This window comes from Leptonychotes weddellii, chromosome 1 (assembly GCF_054177405.1).
Source record: "Leptonychotes weddellii isolate Sample4059 chromosome 1, ASM5417740v2, whole genome shotgun sequence".
Lineage (NCBI taxonomy): Eukaryota > Metazoa > Chordata > Mammalia > Carnivora > Phocidae > Leptonychotes > Leptonychotes weddellii.
In genome coordinates this window covers 17,759,964-17,781,439 of record NC_138369.1, presented here as the reverse complement: position 1 = coordinate 17,781,439, position 21,476 = coordinate 17,759,964, and the positions used below count along the sequence as shown (strand labels likewise).

General features: G+C 36.7%; 2 protein-coding genes across 7 annotated transcripts in view; both read left to right on the top strand.

The window, feature by feature from the left end:
• NEK4 (NIMA related kinase 4) overlaps window positions 1–18,521 on the top strand; it is a 32,616-nt gene extending 14,095 nt beyond the window's left edge. For 3 of the 5 annotated variants that reach the window (XM_081818885.1, XM_081818891.1, XM_081818868.1), the window contains 8 exons: window positions 876–1,025; window positions 1,565–1,714; window positions 2,333–2,399; window positions 3,150–3,259; window positions 4,370–4,458; window positions 5,683–5,888; window positions 6,351–6,484; window positions 17,485–18,521. In XM_081818885.1, coding sequence (XP_081675011.1) covers window positions 876–1,025; window positions 1,565–1,714; window positions 2,333–2,399; window positions 3,150–3,259; window positions 4,370–4,458; window positions 5,683–5,888; window positions 6,351–6,484; window positions 17,485–17,577 — 999 coding nt within the window. In that variant the 3' untranslated portion in view covers window positions 17,578–18,521. Of the gene's footprint in view, window positions 1–875; window positions 1,026–1,564; window positions 1,715–2,332; window positions 2,400–3,149; window positions 3,260–4,369; window positions 4,459–5,682; window positions 5,889–6,350; window positions 6,485–15,612; window positions 15,804–17,484 lie in introns of all 5 variants that reach the window. The other 2 variants (XR_014145023.1, XM_081818876.1) reach the window with 2 other exon arrangements.
• ITIH4 (inter-alpha-trypsin inhibitor heavy chain 4) overlaps window positions 1–21,476 on the top strand; it is a 121,204-nt gene that overhangs the window by 52,496 nt on the left and 47,232 nt on the right. The window lies entirely within an intron of this gene.

Sequence of the window (21,476 nt, the reverse complement as noted above, 5' to 3'; positions counted from 1 at the left end):
GGGGTGGGGGGATGGGTTAGCCTGGTGATGGGTATTAAAGAGGGCACTTACTGCATGGAGCACTAGGTGTTATGCACAAACAATGAATCATGGAACACTACATCAAAAACTAATGATGTAATGTATGATGATTAACATAATAAAAAAATGTAAATCGAAAACATCAGTAGTTTCGGGGTAATAACAATCTGAGTAATTAAAATAATTATTTATTTTGGGGGTGCCTCCTGGGTGGCTCAGTGGTTAGGCATCTGTCTTTGGCTCAGGTCATGATCTCTGGATCCTGGGGTCAGGCTCCCGGCTCAGTGGGGAGCCTGCTTCTCCCTCTCCCTCTGCCTCTCCCCCTGCTCATGCGGTCTCTGTGTATCTGTCTCAGATGAATAAAGATCTTTGTTTAATCTTTATTAAATATCTTTATTAAATGTCTTAAAACATATATATAATTATTTATTTGGGGGCACCTGTGTGGGGCAGTTGGTTAAGTGTCCAACTCTTGGTTTCGGCTCAGGTTGAGATCTCGGTTGTGAGATGGAGCCCCGCCTCAGGCTCTGCACTGGGATTCTCTGCCCCTCCCATTCATGCTCTCTCTCTCATTCTCTCTCTCTCTCTCTAAAATAAATAAATAAATATTTTTTTAAAAGTAAGTACTTATTTTTCTTTGGGAAAAGAGGAAAAAAAGCCAGAATATGTGGGTAACTGATGTCAGCACTTGGTCTTTGCCGCTCAGCACTGCAAATGAGCATGCATCTTGAGAAAGACACTCCTCCTCCTCAATTCCAGTTATAATTTTACAATAGTTTGGCCATTTGGAAGTTCAAAAGACTGTTTCATTATTCTGTTTTCTTTTTTGTTTGTTTCATTTTATTATTTTTAAGGATCAAGTTGCTGGTGAATGTGTTATAGAAAAACCAGATAGAACCCACCCAGGTTTACAGCCACAGAGTTCTGGCTCTGAGCCTTCCCTCTCTCGACAGCGACGACAGAAGAAAAGAGAACTGCCTGAGCACAGTGGGGAAGAGAGACAGGTAGGTCAGCAGAGAGCTCTGTGGAGTAAGTCATTATTCTGCTGCCTGGGAAATAGACTTCATTTAGAATGATTAGCAGTTTCCAAAAAGGCACATAAGAAATACAGGGAACGTATGGAGAGGGGTGGCAATGGAGAGATGCTAACTATTAGTTTTCAAATCTCAGTGAGTTAGAAATAGAGTAAAGATTTTATCTTCCCCAGCAAAAATGAACAGGTCATCTTGAGAGTTAAGGGAACAAGCTAACAAAGAATAAATCTCTTAACCCTTCCTGTGTTATACCGATGAATAGTTTCTCCCTTCTGCATAAAATCATGTCGACACCTCATTTCTTGAAGTGACTTTCATAAGCACCCTCTCTGTAAGCTTAGATGGTCATTCACTTTTGGCAGAGTTTCTTTCCAATAAAGTGCAATGTTTTGAAGTTTTTGAGAGCAAATCATTAACAAATACAAAGGAGACTTACTGGTGGGGGAACTTTGGAGGTAGCTGTATAGGAAATTGATAATTTCCCACCTCCCTCTTTTTAATTATTTAAGTTCCAGGAGGCTGCTCCTCGACTTTTGCCTTCTCTTCCCACTGTTGGAAAAACGGATGTCACATTAACACAAAAAGATGCTGAAAACCAAAATAGAGTGGCCATTGGGTCTGTGAGCTGTTCGAGGAGCAGGGAGGTGTCATCATCAAAGGTTTGTGGGAGTGTATATTGGATTTTTTTCAACCTTCTTATAAAACTTTTTGGTTGTAAAAATCCTGCATATGTTGTGAGGTTTTGTATTAAAACATCTTACCTGGGGCGGGCTGGGTGGCTCATTCGGTTGAGCCCGATGGAGGGCTCGACCCCAGGACCCTGGGATCATGACCTGAGCTGAAGGCAGACACTTAACAACTGAGCCACCCAAGCACCCTAAATAAATAAAACCTTAAAAACAAAACATCTTAGCCCTGCCTTTTGCCAAACAGCAGAGGGGACAAAAATTGTTATTCTCAGCAGAAGCTTTTATTGAAATGGATGGAATATAGTTCCAGGGATGGTCACTTCCACTTAATTAAGGAAACTAAGTAGATTCTGAATGTAAGAAATGCAGAATTTTTCATTTGCCCTTCCAAAAATGAGTACTTCCCAGAAATGAGGGTTGTGATCATTCCTAGCTAATAGTTGTAACCGTGATGTGGACTGGTTTTGAACAGATACTCCTTTAAAGACCTGTGCAGGGCCTTTCCTATAGTGCTGGATGATACGTCAAACTTTGCAGTTGTTAGAAAAATAGTGAGTAGGGGTGAAAGTAATTAACTGTCTTTAAAAGGATCGACCATTATCAGCAAGAGAGAGGAGGCGACTAAAGCAGTCACAGGAAGAAGTGTTCCCCTCAGGTAAAGTTTTCTCTTTCCTTCATCTATTGGAGGTTGTTGGTTTGGCTTATGGATATAGCCTTGGTTCTGATTGTGAGGTGTGAAGAATTTTCAGCATCAGTGATCCATTTGGGAAACAGATTTGGAAGAATTTTTGAAATTTCTTAGGCCTTTAAAAAAAAATCAGCATAGGCTGTTGGGGTCTGGAACTTGTATTATCAGAGGAAGAGGATATTAAAAAGAGAGCAAGAGGGCTTTGAGTGGCATTAACTCCTGGGAGATTTCAGACAGGAAATGGAGTGAACGTTTAATTTGTTTCCATGTTCAGATTCTGCTCGTCAGGAAGCGCTATCTTCCCAGAAACAGAGAGACGAAGCTGGGAGAATGGTGCTGCCCTGGGCTGAGGGCCATGATCATTCTTATTACTATAATCTAAAGACAGTACTAGCAGTTTCTATTTATTGAATGATGTCTCAAGCATTATGGGAAGCATTTTAAGAGCATTATCTCATTTCCTGTTGACGGTAACTGTCAAAGGAAGGCAGCATTATCTGCATTTTGCCGCTGAGGACACTGAAGCTTGGAGAGGTTACATAACTTGACCAGGGTCACAGAGCTGGTGGACCTAGAACCGAGGTTTGAACTGAGGTGTCAGACACCAGAGTGATGATGAATATGCTGAGTTACTTCTAGGCTGGCACTTGCTGTAAAGCCCTCTTCTGCTGAGGCCAGCCCACCACAAACAACTGCTGGGGGTGCTCACTTTTTCAGGCCCTTCAGTGAGGAGAGCTTCTCGGAGTGCATCAGGGCCAGGGAAACCACAAGAAGAAGGCCAGCCCGCCCCTGCCCAATGGTTGTCTTCCAACTGCACTGTTGCTCAGGTACATTACACAGTCCTATGGAAAAGGGGGACAGGTCTATATCAGGCAAGCCTACTACAGTAAACCTCATAAATGCCAGCTCCATTGATTTCTGGGACAGCACTGCCTTAAGTTATATTTTTTCACCTTGATAAGGAAAAGAACTGGTGAATAATAACTAAAAGATTATTTTTCCTCCATTAAAGGAATGAGTTTTTTAGGTGCTCTTATAAGCAGTTGGTAGCTTAGTTACTATCTTTTTTAGGTAGTCTTTAAAACAGGACTTCCAAAAGGCTTCCACTAGGCAACATTTTGCTTATTCTGCTGTGTAACCAATATACCTGCCTACCTGGCCAAGTTTTAGTCTCATTTGCATATCTTTGCTCCGTTTCCTGTTTGTGTCAGAGTTCCTTAGCTTCTCGCCTAGGGAGGATGCAGGGGCAGCATCTAGTGGCTAAATGGGTAGTTGCAAGGTTTCCAACCCATGTTCATTTTCTGTGTAATGATACCTGGGGAATAATTATCCATTTTTCTGTATTGCAATTTCTGACATTATTTCTAGGAGCATATAATTATTTTAAAAAATAGAAACTTCCTGTTCTTGAAAGTAAGGAAGATTTGTTGCTTTAACAGTATTCTATGAATAAGTTGTTTCACTAATCAAGATATTCCTCTCCATTTTCCAAAGTTGTAAGGTTTGCATATAATTAAATCAAGTAATCCTTTAAGGTATTTTAACAAAGAGTCTCAGATATAAGCAAACTGAGGTTGCTTTTATTTAGGTGGCATTTTATCTAGCTTAAAATTCCTTAGGTTACCAGCCCTCTGCTTAGGAGTTGGAGTACCAGAAGTATTTGTGTGCTTTCTTCTGGAAAGGAAATTTCTTCATAGCTGAGACATTCCAGGGCCTTGTAAAACTTCACCTTAATGTTCTTCAGGGTTCACTTGTGAACTTTATGGGTGAACTGGGATATCATTTGGGTAAAGTAACTTCAACTTTTAGATCATTAGTTTCTCCTGTTAAATTGGACCCAAGTACACACTGTATCTAGACATTGCATCTAAGAGTGTTGCGTGTGTTATGTTCTGGTTGTGTTGTCATGTGGAATTTTGTTTTTCCAAACACTAAAGGAAAGGAAACTCATCCACTGTCTGTCTGAGGATGAATTAAGTTCTTCTACAAGTTCAACTGATAAATCAGATGGGGATTCCAAGGAACGGTAAGGTTCTTACTTTTCTGTCTCCTTTCATAAACAGTTTCTATTTTGATTAGTCGTACATGTTTATTCAGACCTGTAGTGCTGCCATCAATAACATTATAAATGGGTTTTGGTACATGTTAGAGCTAAAACTATCTCTTCTAATGAACACATCTGATTTCATTTGGAATTCTTACAGAATGTTTTCTTAGATCTATGGTTTATAGTTTTCATCAGATTTGCAAAAATTTTGACTGTTAGTTTTTCATAATTTTTTTGGACTCCCTCTTGCCTTCTTGAGGATTTTAACTATGTCTATATTAGATTGTTTAAAGTTGTCTGATAGCTCACTGATGGTGTTTGTGTTTTTTATACTTTTTTTCTGTTTCATTTTTCATAGATTCTACTGCCATGTTTTTGGGTCCACTAATGTTTTCTTCTACAGCATCTAGTCTGCTCATCCTATCTCATGTTTTCAACACAGTGTATTTTTTAATTTCCAGGAGTTCTATTTGGGTCTTTTTATAACTTCCGTGCCTCTCTTTAATATATTAATGCATTCCTCTACCTTGGACATGTGGAATATATTTATAATAAGCACTTTAATGTCCTTATCTACAAATTTTATCACTAGTGTCACTTTTGGGTCTGTTTCTATTAACTGATTTTTTTGTCTTCATAAATGTGTGTTGTTTTCCTGCTTCTTTGCATGTCTGGTATTTTTGACTGGGTGCCAGACATTGTCAGTTTTATCTCATTGGGGGCTGGTATTTTTTGTATTGCTTTAAATATTCTTGAACTTTGTACATGGATGTAATTTACTTAAAAATAGTTGGGCAGAATTTATACATAGAACCTGGGGCTTCTTTCTGGTCTCTCTTTTCTAAGATTTCACTCTCACTTTCTAGTGGCTGTGATTGTCTTGAACTCTGCCCTTTGGTTTTGCAGGCCAGAGAGACTGTGGGTTTTCTGTTGTACTTTAGCGGCCTATGGCCTTCCCTTAGGCTAAAAGTTGTTGACGCTCCTCCAGAACCTGCCTCCAGGTTTTGTACATTCTCCATTGTCTTCACATACTGTATTTTTGTATTTTGTTGAGTTTATACTTATTTATGGAAGGGTCTGTCTATAAGAGCTTACTTAGCTATTTAGAAGCAGAACTTCCTAAATGTTGTTTTGTATCTAATTTTTTAATGAAAAATTCTCATAAAGCCAGTGAAATCACAGGGGAATTTTTTTTTTTTCCAGGAAATGTCATACAAATGAAATGAGTGACTTGGTGCAGTTGATGACTCAGACCCTAAAATTGGAGTCTAAAGAGAGCTATGAAGATCTCCTGGTTCCAGAGCCAGTGTCAGAATTTAAACTTCATCGGAAGTACCGGGATACGCTGATACTTCATGGGAAAGTTGCAGAAGCAGCTGAGGACCTCCATTTTAAAGAGCTACCTTCTGGTGATCAGTTTATTTTTTTACAGCAAACTGGAGAGCATGCTTATTGGAGAAATGTGTCACACCAAGAAGATAATGCTGCCAAAATTTTTTTGCTTTTTTATTATTTTGTTTGGATAGCTCCATAAAAGGCATATCTTGTTTTATGCAGCAAGTTGTGTTCCTGAAAAGTTGCCTGAAAGTTGTTTTCTTTAAATAAATATAAGTGCATGTTTGGATTTTTCATGTGACTTTTCTTGAAATTAGACAGTGTGGATTTTAGGTTTAGGAGGTGGTAATGAGATATGAAGTATAAGTTCATATATACATTTGTCATCACTTTAAAAATATATGAAGTTATTAAACCCAACTCTTGTCAAAGTGAAAAGAATCTTAATATGACAAGATTTAAAAAAAAAAAAATGTTCTTCATGTTGCTGTGGTGAAAGTATTTATTTTTCCCTGTCTTTGTTAATTGCTTTTTAGCTGTCATGCCAGGTTCTGAAAAGATCAGAAGAATAGTTGAAGTTTTGAGAGCTGATGTAATCCAGGGCCTGGGGATTCAGCTTTTAGAACAGGTGTATGATCTTTTGGAAGAAGACGATGAATTGGAGAGAGAGGTGAGTGTCCCATTAGCTGTGTCAGCTGCTTATGGTATAGAATTCTTTTTAACAGACTTTTGAAATATAATTAACATACTGTACATTTCACCCATTTAAAGTATACCATTCAGTGGTTTTTAGTATGTTCACAGAGTTATATAGCCATTACCACAACCAAAGTTAGAACATTTAATACCCCCAGAAGAGACTCTACTCATCACTCTCCATTGTCCCCCAAGCCCTCCACCCTTAAGCAACCACTGATATTTCTATGCCTATAGATTTGCCTATTCTGGACATTTCATTTAAATGGACTCATACAAAACATGTGGTCTTTTGTGATTGGCTTCTTTCAGTTAGCATAATGTTTTCAAGATTCATCCATGTTGTAGCATATATCACATTCTTCATTGTTTTATATGGTCAGATAATATTCCATTATGGCTATACCACATTTTGTTTATCTGTTCATCAGCTGATGGACACTTAGGTGGTTTCCACTTTTTAACTATTATGAATAGTGCTGCTATGCACATTTGTTTTTGTGTGGACATGTTTTCATTTTTCTTGGGTATGTACCTAGGAGTGGAAATTGCTAAATCATATAGAAAGTCTATGTTTAACATTTTGAAGAACTGCCAGACTGTTTTCCAAAGTAGTTGTACCATTTTCTATTCCCATCAGTAATGTATGACGGTTCTAATTTCTCCACATTCTTGTCAACACTTGTTATTGTCATCATTTTGATTATAGCCATCCTAGTAGGTGGGAAGTGATACCTCATTATCGTTTTGATTTGCTTTTCCCTAATGGGTAATGATGTTTGCATCTTTTTTTTTTTTTTTTTTAAGATTTTATTTATTTATTTGACAGAGAGAGACACAGCGAGAGAGGGAACACAAGCAGGGGGAGTGGGAGAGGGAGAAGCAGGCTCCCCGCAAAGCAGGGAGCCTGATGCGGGACTCGATCCCAGGACCCTGGGATCATGACCTGAGCCGAAGGCAGTCGCTTAACCGACTGAGCCACCCAGGCGCCCTGATGTTTGCATCTTTCATGCGCCTTTTGGTCATCTGTAGATGTTTTTTAGAGACGCATCTATTCTGACCTTTTACATATCTTGGAATTATTATTTATCTTTTTATTGTTGAGTTATAAGAGTTGTTTGTATATTCTAGATACAAGTCCTTTATCAGATATGTGATTTACAAAAAGTTTTCCTTATTCTGTAGTGGTGTTTTCACTTCCTTCATGGCATTGTTTGTAGCACAAAAGATTTTAATTTTGTTAAAGTCTAATTTATTTATCTTATTTTTTGTTATTTGTAGTTTTGGTGTCATATCTAAGAAGGCTTTGCCTAACCTAAGGTCTTGAAGATTTATTCCTGTCATTTCTTCTAATAGTTTTATCATACAGGTTCTTACAAATAGGTCTATAATCCATTTGAGTTCATTGTACAAGGAAGGGCTTCATCTTTATTCTTCTGCATGTGGATATCCAGTTGTCCCAGCAGACTGTTCTTTTCCTACTGAATTGTCTTGACACCCTTTTTGAAAATCAGTTGACCATAATGTAAGGGTTTATTTCTAGACTCTCAATTATGTTCCATTGGTTTATGTCTCTATGTCTATGCTACACTGTCTTCATTACTGTAGCATTGTAGTAAGTTTTGAAATCAGGAAGTGTTAGTCGTCTAACTTTACTCTTTTTTTTTCAAACTCTTATGGCTATTATTTGCGTTTCCATGTGAGCTTCAGGATCAACTTAGTAATTTTTGTAAAAATGTCAGCTCAGATTTTGATTAGGATGCTATAGAATCATTCTCTAAATAAATTTTAGTTTGACTCACCTGACTTTTCTGCTTAAGGTTACTGTTCTTATACTTAAATCTTATTTCTTTTTGAGAGATTCATTATATATGCTCACCTATTTGAAAGTGAACAGTAAGGCATACTTATATTTATGGAACACAAGCAACTATATACCAATTTTTAAAAATTACTGCTTTTTCTTGTCTGATAAAAAGGTAATAAATATATGGTTGTTGTAGAACATTTAGAACACACAGATTTAAAAATAAAAATCAGTGTAATCTTAGCCCTCAGTGATTCCAGATTTTGTTGTCTATCATTCCATAAATAGTAGTAACATTTACTACTACTAACACGGTTTTCTAAGCACTTTACATATATTAAGTCATTTAAATCTCCAACAATCCACTGAAGTTGTTACGAGTGATCCATTTTATGGAGGAAGACTCTGTAGCACAGAGAGGTTAAATGAGTTGCCCGAAGTCACACTGCTAACAGTTGGCTGAACAATTGGCCTTCATTGCAGACAGTCTGATTCCAGAGCCCATGTTCTCACCCACTGTTCTATACTGCCTTTTATTCTCTTATACATACGTCTCTGGTTTGCTGTGTATGTACACATCCATCACATCCATATATGTATCATAGCCTTTTTTTTTGAGCCCAAACAGGATTAGCCCATACACAGTTTATAGTATGTATTTTTCACATAATGGTACAACTGAGCTTAGAAGCACAGCCAGGTCCTTGTAGTAACAATCACTCTTGATCGTTCCTGTGCTTCTGAGGCCACTACTCTTCTCCTGTTCTCCCTGGGCTAGTTCCTGATTGGGTCATGCAGATTATTCTCCAGTGAGTCGGTTGCATTTCATCACACCTGCATTATGGAAACTTTCAGAGTAGTGCCTGAACAAACATTTTTTGACTAGTTATACTTTTAAAATATTTATATTTCTAGTTTTTTGGTGGTAATAATAGCAACAACAGTAAAGCCTTAAATTCCTAGAAATACAGTTGCTTCTCCACCAGTTTATTTTTGTCTTTGATACGTTACCTTATTTTATTCAAATTCCAGTCTGAACACACATGGTCCAAGAACACTCAAACCAAATATAAACAGATGTTAAAGATTGGTTTTTAAATGTCATAGCCAGTGATGTCACACTTGCCTGTGATCTCACCAACATAAAACCACATCCACACCTCAGTGGCCACCAAACCATTCAGCAGAGCTTCCTTATCTGTGAATTGTTGGAAGCTGATAGTTTTTGAACACTCTTGATAATTTTTTCCGAGCTCTGAATAGCTGTAGGAATCTCAGCAGAGACTGGTTGGAAGAACCAGCTCAACCTAGCCAAAATGTGGCCAAAGCTTTGAGTAAGTCACAGCAGCGCTGGGGCCTTCTCTGCAAGGTTATGGACAAACTGTGCCATGTTCCAGGATGGAAAGTCTGTTATCCTGGATGGCCACTACTGAATGTCACTTCTCCAGCAATTTAATAATAAATGATATCTAAGTGTTGTTTTAATTTTTTATTTTAAAATAATTTTAGACTAACAAAGTTGCAAAAAGAATATAAAGAATTCCTAAATACTCCTCATCTATATTCCCTAATATTACTATTCTGCCACTTTTGCTTCATTATTCTCATTCTCCATATGTATAATTATTTTTCTATCCATTTGTGAGAATGTCTCTCCACCTCTAAATTCTTCAGTATTTCCTAAAAACAAGAATATGTCCTTATAGGGGTGCCTGGGTGGGTCATTTGGTTGGGTGTCTTGATTTTGGCTCAGGTCATGATCTCGGGGTTTTGGAATCAAGCCCTGCATCAGGCTCCACACTGAGTGCAGAGCCTGCTTGGGATTCTCTCTCTCTCTCTCTGGAAAAAAATAAATAAATAAATAAAAAGAATATGTCCTTATATAACCACAGCTCAGTGACCAAATTCAGAAAATTAACATTAATGCAATACCATTATCTAATTTACAGACCTTACTTAAATTTCACTAATTGTCACGCTGATACCCTTTATAGCAAAAGAAAAAAATCTTTCTGTTCTAGGATTCAGTAGATTCAACTCAATCAGGTTGAATTAAATTAAGGATTACCTTTTTTAATAGGTTTATTAAGATATAATTCACATACCATGTGATTCACCCATTTTAAGTGTACAGTTCAGTGGTTTTTAATATATTCACAAATATATATTTGCTGTCACCACAGTCAATTTTAAATATTATTGTCTCCTTAAAAAGCAACCTTGTACTTCTAGCTGTTGGCCCTCTATCTTCTCCTTTCAGCTCTAAGGAACCAGTAATCTGCCTTTTCTATATAAATTTACCTATTCTGGACATTTCATTTAATAGAATCATATAAAATATGTAGTCTTTTGTGACTGGCTTCTATCACTTAGCATGATGTCTTCAAGTTTCATCTGTCTAGGAGCATGTATCAGTACTTCATTCCTTTTTATGGCTGAACAGTATTCTGTTGTGTGGATATGCCACCCAATATTTTGTTTAATCTTTTCATCAGTTGATGGACATTTGGGTTGTTTCCACTTTTTGCCTATCGTGACTAAGTTTGGTATAAACATTGGTGTGCAAGCTCCTGTGTGGATTCAGTTCCCTTGGGTGTATAACTAGGAGTGGAATTGTTGGGTCATATGGTAATCTACATTTAAATGTTTGAGGAACTTCCAGATGGCTTTCCAAAGCAACTGCACCATTTTACATTTCTACCAGCAGCATAAGAGGGTTCTGATTTTTCCACATTCTAGTCAACACTTGTTATTATCTGTCTTTTTGTTTGTAGACTTCTTAGCAGATATGAAGTGGTATTCATTGCATTTCCCAGATGACTAATGATGTACTACTTTCCATTTGTATATTTTCTTTGGAGATATGTCTACTCAAGTTCTTTGCTGATTTTTAAATTGAATTATTTATATTTTAATTAATGAGTTTTGTGGAATTCTCTATATATTCTAGATAGAAGTCTTATTATCAAATATATGATTTATAAATATTTTTCCCATTCTGTGGGAGTGGTAGAATGTCTTTTTACTCCCCCACCCTCTTTTTTTTTAACGGTGTGAAATCCTTACCTTTATTTCAATGGGAGGCGGTGGTCGGGGCAAATCCTATTGGTCTGGGGCAGCTCCAGGTCCTCCCTGTGGGCGCTGGGGTGCTTGGGGCCAGCCTCTCCTTTGTAGGCCCCCACCTTTGGGGTGCAATGGGTTTGGGCAGGGCCCTGCCCCCTGAATTTCTCCAGCTCCACCTTCAGCCCATCATTCACCTTGGGTGGCAAGTGCAGCTGCTGCCCCACCTCCTCTTCTTTTTACTTCCTTTATAGTGTTCTTTGAAGCACAAAAATTTTCAGTTTTGAGGAAGTCCACAATTTATTTTTCTTTTGCTACTTGTGTTTTTGGTGTCATCAAAGAACCCGTTGCCAAGTCCAAGATCATATAGGTTTACCTTTAGATTTTTCTCTAAAAGGATTATAGTTGTAGTCTGTACATTTAGGTCTTTGATGTATTTTTTTTTTTTTAAACATTTTATTTATTTTTGACAGAGAGAGAGAGAGCACAAGCATGGGAAGCAGCAGGCACAGGGAGAGGAAGAAGCAAGCTCCCCGCTGAGCGGGGAGCCTGATGTGGTGCTCGATCCCAGGACCCTGGGATCACGACCTGAGCCGAAGGCAGACGCTTAACCGTCTGAGCCACCCAGGCGCCCCTCTTTGATGTATTTTGAGTTAATTTTTTTATATGGCTTGGAGTAAAGGTCCATCTTCATTCTTATATATGTGGCTATCCTGTTGTCTATCATTTGTTGGAAAGACTATTCTCTCACCTTGTCAAAAAAAAAAGACCATATACACATGGATTTATCTTTAGACTCTCAATACTATTCCTTTAATCTGTGTTTGTCCTTATGCTGGTACTATACTGTCTTGGTAACTGTTGCTTTGTAGTAAATTTTGAAATCAAGATAGATGAGTCCTCCAACTTGGTTATTTTTCAAAATTGTTTTGGCTATTCTGGGTCCCTTACAATTCTATAGAATTTGCTTGTCAATTTCTTCAAAGAAGCTAGCTGGGATTCTTATAGGGACTGAATTGAATCTGCAGATTAATTTGTGGAGTATTACCATCTTAATAAATGACTTTTGATTCAAGAACATGTGATTTTCCATTTATTTAGATCTTAAGTTTCCTTAAACAATGTTTTACAATTTTCAGAGTGTAAGTTTGGTACCTCTCTTGTCAAATTTATTCCTGTGTATTTTCTTCTTTTTGATGCTATTGGAATTTTATATATTCATTTGGGATTGTTTATTGCAAATGCATAGTAATAAATTTGATTTTGAAAATCTTGACCTTGGGTCCTACAACCTTGCTAAGCTTGTTTACTGGGTTTAATATTCTTTTTTTTTTTTTTTTTGGTGGTGGTGGACTCCTTGGAATTTTCTATATATAATATGTCATCTGTGAATAGAGTTAGTTTTACTTTCTAGTTTTCTTTTCTTGCCTATTGGCCTGGCTAGAACCTCCAGTACAGTGTTGAGTGGAAGTGGTGCAAGTGGACAACCTTGACTTGTTTCTGATCTAACAGGGAAAGCATCCAGTCTTTCACCATTAGTTGACTGTGGGTTTTTATAGATACCCTTTATGAGGTTGAAGAAGGTTCCTTCTTTTCCTGGTTTGTTGAGTGTTTTTTTGCTTCGTTTATCAAAGAAGGTGTTGGGTTTGTCAGATGCTTTCTATTTTGATGATTATATGGCTTTTGTATTTAATGCTATTGACAGTGTGTTATATTAATTGATTTTGGGATGTTAAACCATCCATGCATTCCTGTGATATACCTCACTTGGTCATGTTATATACTAATATGATTTTGGAGTCATGTTTCTTGTATTTTGTTGAAGATTCTTTTGTCCATATTCTTACAAGATATTGGTCTTTAATTTTCTGTGATGTCTTTGGTTGTGTTATTAGGGTAATAATTGCTTCATAGAATGTGTTGGGCAGTGTTCCCTAATCTTCTATTTTTTTGGAAGAGTTAATGAGTAATTGGTATTCTTTTAATGTTTGGTAGAATTCACCAATGAAGGCATCTGGGCCTGGGCTTCTCTTTGTGGATAGTTTCTTGATGATGAACTTAGTGTCTTGTTATACTCAGATTGTCTGTTCTTCTGTTTCTAATTTTGTGTCTTACTAGGAATTTGTCCATTTCATCCAAGTTAACTAATTAGCATGTAATTATAGCAATCCTTTTAAATATTTTTTATTTCTGTAAGGTTGGTTATTTAGGAGTGTGTTGTTTAATTTCCATATATTTTTAAGTTTCCCCAATTTCTTTCTGTTACTTATTTCTAATTGCATTTTATTGTGGCTGTAGAACATACTTATTATTTTTATCTTTTTAAATTTATTGAGCTTTGTTTTATGGTCTAGCATATGGTCTAACCTGGAAATTTTCTGTGTGCGCTGGAGAAGAACATTTATATTCAGCTCTCGTTGTGGGGAGTATTTTTTAGATGTCTGTTAGTTGTAGTTTGTTTATAGTGTTGACCAGATAGCTTATTTTCTTGTTGATCTTCTTCTGCTTCTTCTTCTTTTTTTTAATTTTATTTTCCTTGTTGATCTTCTGCCTGGTTGTTTTGCCCATTACTGAAAGTGGAGTGTTATGTCTCCATCGATGTCATTGATGTCTCCAACTATTGTTGAATTTCTTCCTCCACTTCTATCAATTTTGCTTCATGTATTTTGGTGCTTTGATTAGGTGCTTAGATGTATATAACTGTTATATCTTTCTGATGGATTGACTCTTTTATCATAAAATGTTCCTCTTTATCTCTAGTAACATGTTTTTGTTTCAAAGTCTATTTTAGCTGATATTAGTATAGCCACTTCAGCTTTCTTATGGTTGCTGTTTGCATGGTATACCTTTTTCTGTCCTTTTACTTTCAGTCTGTTTGTACCTTTGATCTATTATGTGTTTCCTGTAGATACTGTATACGGCTGGGTCTTGTATTCTTACCATCCTGACATTCTGCCTTTTGATTGGATTGTTTAATCCATTCACGTTAAATGTTAGTACTGATACAGTTGGATTTATGTCTGCATTTTACTTGTTGTTTTGTATATGTCTCGTGTTTTTTTTGTTCTTGTATTTCTCCTTTACTGCTTTCTTTTGCATTAAGTGAATATTTTCTAATGTAGCATTTTAATTTCCTTAATAATTTTTTTCCTATATATTTTCCATTTCTTTCCTTAGTGGTTGCACTAAAGCTATCATATACATCTTAAATTATCAGAATCAACTTCAGCTTTATACTCACTTAATTCCAGTGAGATGTAGAAATGTTATTCCTATTCTCTTTTTCCCTTTATGGTGATATCATTTTACATATCATACATGTCATATAAATGTTACAAAACCAACATTATCTTGTTATAATTATTTCTTTATATGGCTTTGTCTCTTGAAGTTGAAAGAGAGGAGAGAAAGTATATGTTTGTAGCTTTTTCTGTAGTAACCTTGTTATTTATTAATTTCTGGTTCTCTTCATTTATTCCTGTAGATTCAAGTTACCATCTGGAGTCATTTCCTTAGCCTAATACAGCTTTGCTGCTACCCACCTCCTTTGTGGTGCTTTTGGCAAATAGATTACATTTCTATATGTTAAAGACTCAATATATGATACAGTGTTTTTAAAAATTGTTTTAAAAAATTAATAATTAATAATTTTAAAACACATTAAGTTGTTTAATTTGTGTTATACACATATTGCTTGTTTAATTGTAGTAAAATACACATAATTTCAAATTTACCATTTTAACAGTTTTTAAGTGTTTGGTTCAATGACATTAAGTATGTTCCTGTTGTAGTACCAACATCACCACCATCTGTCTCTAGTCTGAATTTATATCAGCTTACATTCAATAACATAAACTCTGCTGCTTTAAAGCTCTGTACCCACCCTTTTCAGTTACTGATGTCACAAAATTACATCTTTATATATTGTGAGTCCAAAAACATAAACTAGTAACTGGCCTTTTTAATGCATTAGTCTCTTAAATTTTGTAGAAAACTAAACAAAGTTACAATAGTACTAACTTTTAGACTGATAATTTTTTGAATGTATCTCTTAATTCATGTAGAAAACAAAAAGTGGAATTATAAACTGTTGTTACATAATACTAGCTTTGATAATTGCCCACATATCACCTTTACTGAGATCTTTGTTTCTTCATACAGCTTTGAGTTACTGTCTGGTGTCCTTTCATTTCAACTTTTTTTGTTTGTTTTAAAAGATTTTATTTATTTGACAGAGAGAGGGAGAGTACAAGCAGTGGGAGCAGCAGACAGAGGGAGAAGGAGAAGCAGGCTCCCTGCTCAGCAGGACCCGGGGATCATGATCTGAGCTGAAGGCAGACACTTAACTGACTGAGCCACCCAGGCACCTGCTTTCATTTCAACTTAACAGGACTCCCTGTAGTATTTTTGCAGGCTGGGTCTGATGGTAAAAATTCTTCGTCTTTTGTTTATCTGGTAATATCTTAAGTTCTCCCTTACTTTTTGCCCTCAGTTTTATTGAGACATAATTGATATATAACATTGTGTTTAGGGTGTACAACATAATGATTTTTGTATATATTGCAAAATGATTACCACAGTAAGTTTGGTTAACATCCATTACCTCTCATAATTATAACAATTTTGTTCTTGTGATGAGAACTTATAAGATCTACTCTTAGCAACTTTCAAATGTATAATACAGTATCATTAACTGTAGTCACCATGCTGTACGGTTACATCCCCAGAATTCATTTACCTCATAAAGTTTGTACCTTTTGACCACCTTCACCCATTTCCCTAACCACCCCCACCCCTACCTCTGGCAACCACCAATCTCTTCTCTATTCAGTTTTTTAAAATTCTGCATAAGTGAGATCATGCAGTATTTATTTGCCTTTCTGTTTGACTTATTTCACTTAGAATAAGGCCTTCAAGATACATCGATGTTGTTGCAAATGGCAGTATTTCTTTTTTTTCCTCACTTTTGAAGGATATTTTTGCCAGATAAAGGATTCTTGGTTGACAGGTTTCTTTCTTTTCTTTCTTTCTCTCTTTCTCTTTCTTTCTTTTCTTTCTTTCTTGTCTTTCGTTTTGAAAATACTGCCCAGTTGCCTTCTGGACTCCAAAATTTCTCATCAGAAATCTGCTGATAATCATGTTGGAGATCCCTTGTATGTGAGGAGTTGCCTCTTTCTTGCTGCTTTCAAGATTCTCCCTTTCTCTTCAGCTTTCAACAGTTTGATTATAATGTGATGGGTAGGAACTGTTTGTTTCAGCCTACTTAAGAGTTCATTGAGCTTCTTGGATGTTTAGGTCTTTCTTCAAACTTGGTACATTTTGGCTATTTCCTCAAATAATCTCTCTTCCTCTTTCTTCCCCTTTGGGACTCCCACTATGCATATATATTGGTCTCTTTAAATCCCCTGTAAGTTGCTTCAGCTGGAGGGGGAGGGGTTTGTAACAGGGTCAGTGAGGGCTGCAACAGTGGTTGCCTGCTTCTGTGTGTACACCTCTGATCAGAAGCAGCAGTCATCTCTCAGTACACAGATCCCCAGTATTTGGAGGACAAGGTTCTTATTGCCTTCCCTGGCTCCACAAGCTGTGTGCAGGCTGCTGCAGAACATCTGCACAGCTGGGGGCGGGGCGGTGCTAGGAACTGAAATTGATTGAAATTAACCACAGTTTACCCTCCAAGCCTTCCCCTGGAAGTTGCAAGCCTTTAATAGACTGCAGAAGTTCTGAAATAGTTACATCAGGCATTCAGCCAGTACAGTTTTTGTCCATGTGAGGAGATACAGTCCTGGTCCTTTCTCTGTCATCTTTCATACATATTGTATTGTATATTTACTTTTTTTTTTTTTAAGATTTTATTTATTTATTTGAGAGAGAGAGACAGTGAGAGAGGGAACACAAGAAGGGGGAGTGGGAGAGGGAGAAGCAGGCTTCCCGCTGAGCAGGGAGCCTGATGTGGGGCTCCATCCCAGGACCCTGGGATCACGACCTGAGCCAAAGGCAGACACGTAAGGACTGAGCCACCCAGGTGCCCCAGAAAAGTTCTTCTTCTAAGATTACAAAAATGTTTTCTTCTACTATATACTGATTTTCTTTTTATGTTTCCCAAATAGGTACGTTTGCAGGAGCACATGGGTGAAAAATATACAACTTACAGTGTGAAAGCTCGCCAGTTGAAATTTTTTGAAGAAAATGTGAATTTTTGAGAATTTAATCTGCCAGAACTAAAGACCTATTTTTAAAGGTTTTTGGCTTAAACAGAAACAAACCCATAATAATGATTGGAGGCCATTCACCGTCCTTATTTCTCCTTTTTTTTTTTTTTAACTGGGAGAAAAGTGGGATCGAACAGAGTAACATGAAGCAATGTCACAAAAGAAAGAAAAAACCTTTGGCTAGCTTACTCTCTTGACGAAGAAAATCTATTAGAAGATGTGTGGTTACTGTTTACTGAGCCTTAAACCACCAGTTTTATATTTAGAACTTTATTTTTAAGGTACTAATTAGCTTGATTACAGGGCCATAAAATTAGATTGGAAGTTTTATATTGTACTATAGTGATAAATGCACAGGAGAAGTAAATAATATGTCATAGTGATACTCATCATTGTTAATAACTAGGTGGTAGTTGATAAATTATTTTTTTAAAAAGTCAATTCATGATTCTGGGAGTAGATTTGAATATGAATATGAAGTTGTATCTACTATTTGAGCAACTGAATTCCTTTTTCATATATTGATGGATGTTTAGCCTTTTATTTTCATTTAATATGAACCTCATTTACAGTATATAAGAATTGAAACAAATATTTTGGCTTTGTCAATCAACATTTTTGTATACTGGTCTTTTTTTAAGAGTAATATTTTCATTGGCAAGAACTTTTCCTAAAACACTAATTCCCTTTCCAATTAAGCAATTTGTAAGTGCAGTCCAGCTCCTTTTAGTTATGTTGGACATATTTATCTCCTGAAGTTTTTCGCCTTGTACATCAAATTACTGGTTGTCTTTAAATGTATGACTGTGTATCACATATTTTATTAGTTGTTTAATAAGGGGGTAATTCCCATGTGGGAAATAAATTGTTTTTATAAAAGTCTTGATAGGTAAATTTTCACTTCTATATTCAAGGGACTTTATTAAAAATGAATACTGCTCCAGAAATGTTTTCATTTTTTATAATTAAAAATGTTACATGACCTTCTTTGAAAATTACACATAAAATATTCTAACAAAATGTTCCCTTTCCAGTCACTTAACAGACTTTTAGTTTTTACTGTATGCCAGGTGCTGTAGGTCAGGAGCTACGGATATAGTGAGTAAAACACAATACTCCTTGCTCTTACAGTGCTCATAGTCTGGTTTCTGAGACCTCTTAGTTTTACTTTGAAGGGTTTGTTAGAACTCAACAGTAAAACCACCTAGTCTCAGTCCCACTTGGGGCAAATCTTTGGCAAACTGGGTTTTCCTGAACTATTAACCATTTCTTGCATGTTTTACGAATCTACATCTTTTTGGAGAGACATCAGTTTTACTCAAGTTTCTCACTTATTGCCATAATGTACATATTATTTTCTTAGAATTTAAAAATTCTCCCCCATATGTTATTCCCATTCTGTATATTTTTATTTTGCTTAAACATTCATTCAGTTTTCATTCCAATATCTTTTGGTTATTCTGTAGTTTTTCTTTCCTGAGTGCTTAATCATTTTTAATCTTTCTTATATAATTATAAAACACCTTTAACAGCGTGAATTTTCTTCTCAGTATACCTTTGGCCACATTTCAGATTTTGATATTATTTTGACATTAACTCTTAAATAGTCAATAATTCTGGTTTTGATTTTAAGAAGTGTTCCTTAGGGACACCTGAGTCACTCAGTTAACCATCTGCCTTTGGCTCAGGTCATGACCCCAGGGTCCTGGGATCGAGCCCCACATCAGGCTCCTTGCTCAGTGGGAGCCTGCTTCTCCCCCTGCCTGCTGCTCCCCATTCTTGTGCGTGCTAACAAATCTTAAAAAAAAAAAAGGTAGTGTTCCTTAATTTCCATATACAAAGTTCCCTCGTTATCCGAAAGTAGAGCATTCCTATGAAACCTTTGGTAAGCTGAAATGGTGAAAAGCGAAGAGTATCCCCCACTTTCTGAAAGTTCGTGACACGCCACTTCGCTTTTATGAAAGACCTACAGTAGTACCTGTTTTTGCTAACTGAAAGAAATCTGAAGAGGATTTTCACTTTTATGAAAAAAACCATTACTGTAGAAATGTAAGCCTTTTGTAAAAGCAAAGTGACATGAAATGAGCTTTTGGAAAGCAGAGGATACCTGTATTTCGAAAGCCAAGAAAATTGTATCTCCTTGCTCCAGCTACATTGCAGTGTTGTTACTGAATATGACCTGCCCAACTTTTATTTCTTGGAATTGTTTTCCCTGTGCCTCAGTAGATGATCCATTATTGAAATGGCCCTATGGGCATTTAATAAGATGAATTCTGTTATGCACAGAATTACTTGCCTTTATTTATTATTCAAACCTATGAATAAGACCTGATCAACAGTATTGTGATGATGGAAATGTTCTGTATCTGCAATGTGATAAGGCAGCCACTGGTCATATATGGCTTTTGAGCTCTCAAAATGTGGCTAGTTTGAGGAACTCAATCTTTTAGTTTTAATTTTTTAAAAAGTTTATTTTTATTTTTGTTTTTTTAAAGATTTTATTTATTTATTAGAGAATGAGAGCGAGCGAGCACATGAGAGGGGGGAGGGTCAGAGGGAGAAGCAGACTCCCCGCTGAGCAGGGAGCCCGATGCGGGACTCGATCCAGGGACTCCAGGATCATGACCTGAGCCGAAGGCAGTCGCCCAACCGAGCCACCCAGGTGCCCTAAAAAGTTTTTTAAAAGATTTTATTTATTTGACAGAGACATAGCAAGAGAGGGAACACAAGCAGGGGGAGTGGGGGAGGGAGAAGCAGGCTTCCTACCCAGCAGGGAGCCCGACATGGGCTCGATCCCAGGACCCTGGGACCATGACCTGAGCCAAAGGCAGACACTTAACAACTGAGCCACCCAGGCGCCCCTAGTTTTAATTTAAATAGATACATGTGACTAAGGGCACCATATTGGATAGTGCAGCTGAATTATTCAATCAGTAAATATTTATTGAGCACCTACAAAGTGTCACAAACTTTTATAGGTACTACACAAACAGGAAAGAGCATAACAAGATCCCTGTTCCCAGGAAGCTTACATTCTGGCTGGGACCAAGGAAAAAAGATGTAATGTTCCTGGGATATATTAGTGCATATAAAATAATGAGGCATGTCACTTTATTTTGATAGGTCAGGAGATGCTTCTTTATAGTCACATCTGAGTAGAGACCTGACTGAAAGGAAAGAACAAGTCATGTATATCTGGGGAAGATGTTTCAGGTACAGAGAACAAGTGCCAAAGTCTTCCTTTTGATCACCTGTCCACTTGATCTACCAAAATCTGAAAGGTAGTGTTAGTCTCCTACCAAGAGTGTAGCTTTGCCAAACTCTTACGTGTGTAACATTCTTTATACATTTCACGTCATATTTAATACATAATGATTATTAACAGTGACATCTTAGCTATGAAATGTTCTTTTTTCCCCATTTAATGCTTTCTGATATTAAGTATCTGACTTTCTCACTATTACCCCTCCTTTCTGCCTGCATCTGCCGAATATATTCTTGTTCCTATTTTCAACCTTTGGTGTCATCGTGAAAATATGAGGTAACTTGATGTTTAACACCTTGATGTTTAACACCTTTTGGGAGTTCCTTTTTTATCACATTTATTACTCTTAATGATATGCTTGGTCTTATTTCTGCTCTTAATTTTTCTTTTTTTTTTTTAAACCTTTCTGACTTTTGCCGTATTAAGGTCTTTGCTCTCATTTTTTTTTCCCTCTGTGTGTGAAATTGCCTTTTTAAAAATTTTTTGTTACGTTAATCACCATACATGACATCGTTAGTTTTTGATGTAGTGTTCCATGATTCACTGTTTGTGCATAACACCCAGTGCTCCATGCAGAACATGCCCTCTTTAATACCCATCACCAGGCTAACTCATCCTCCCACCC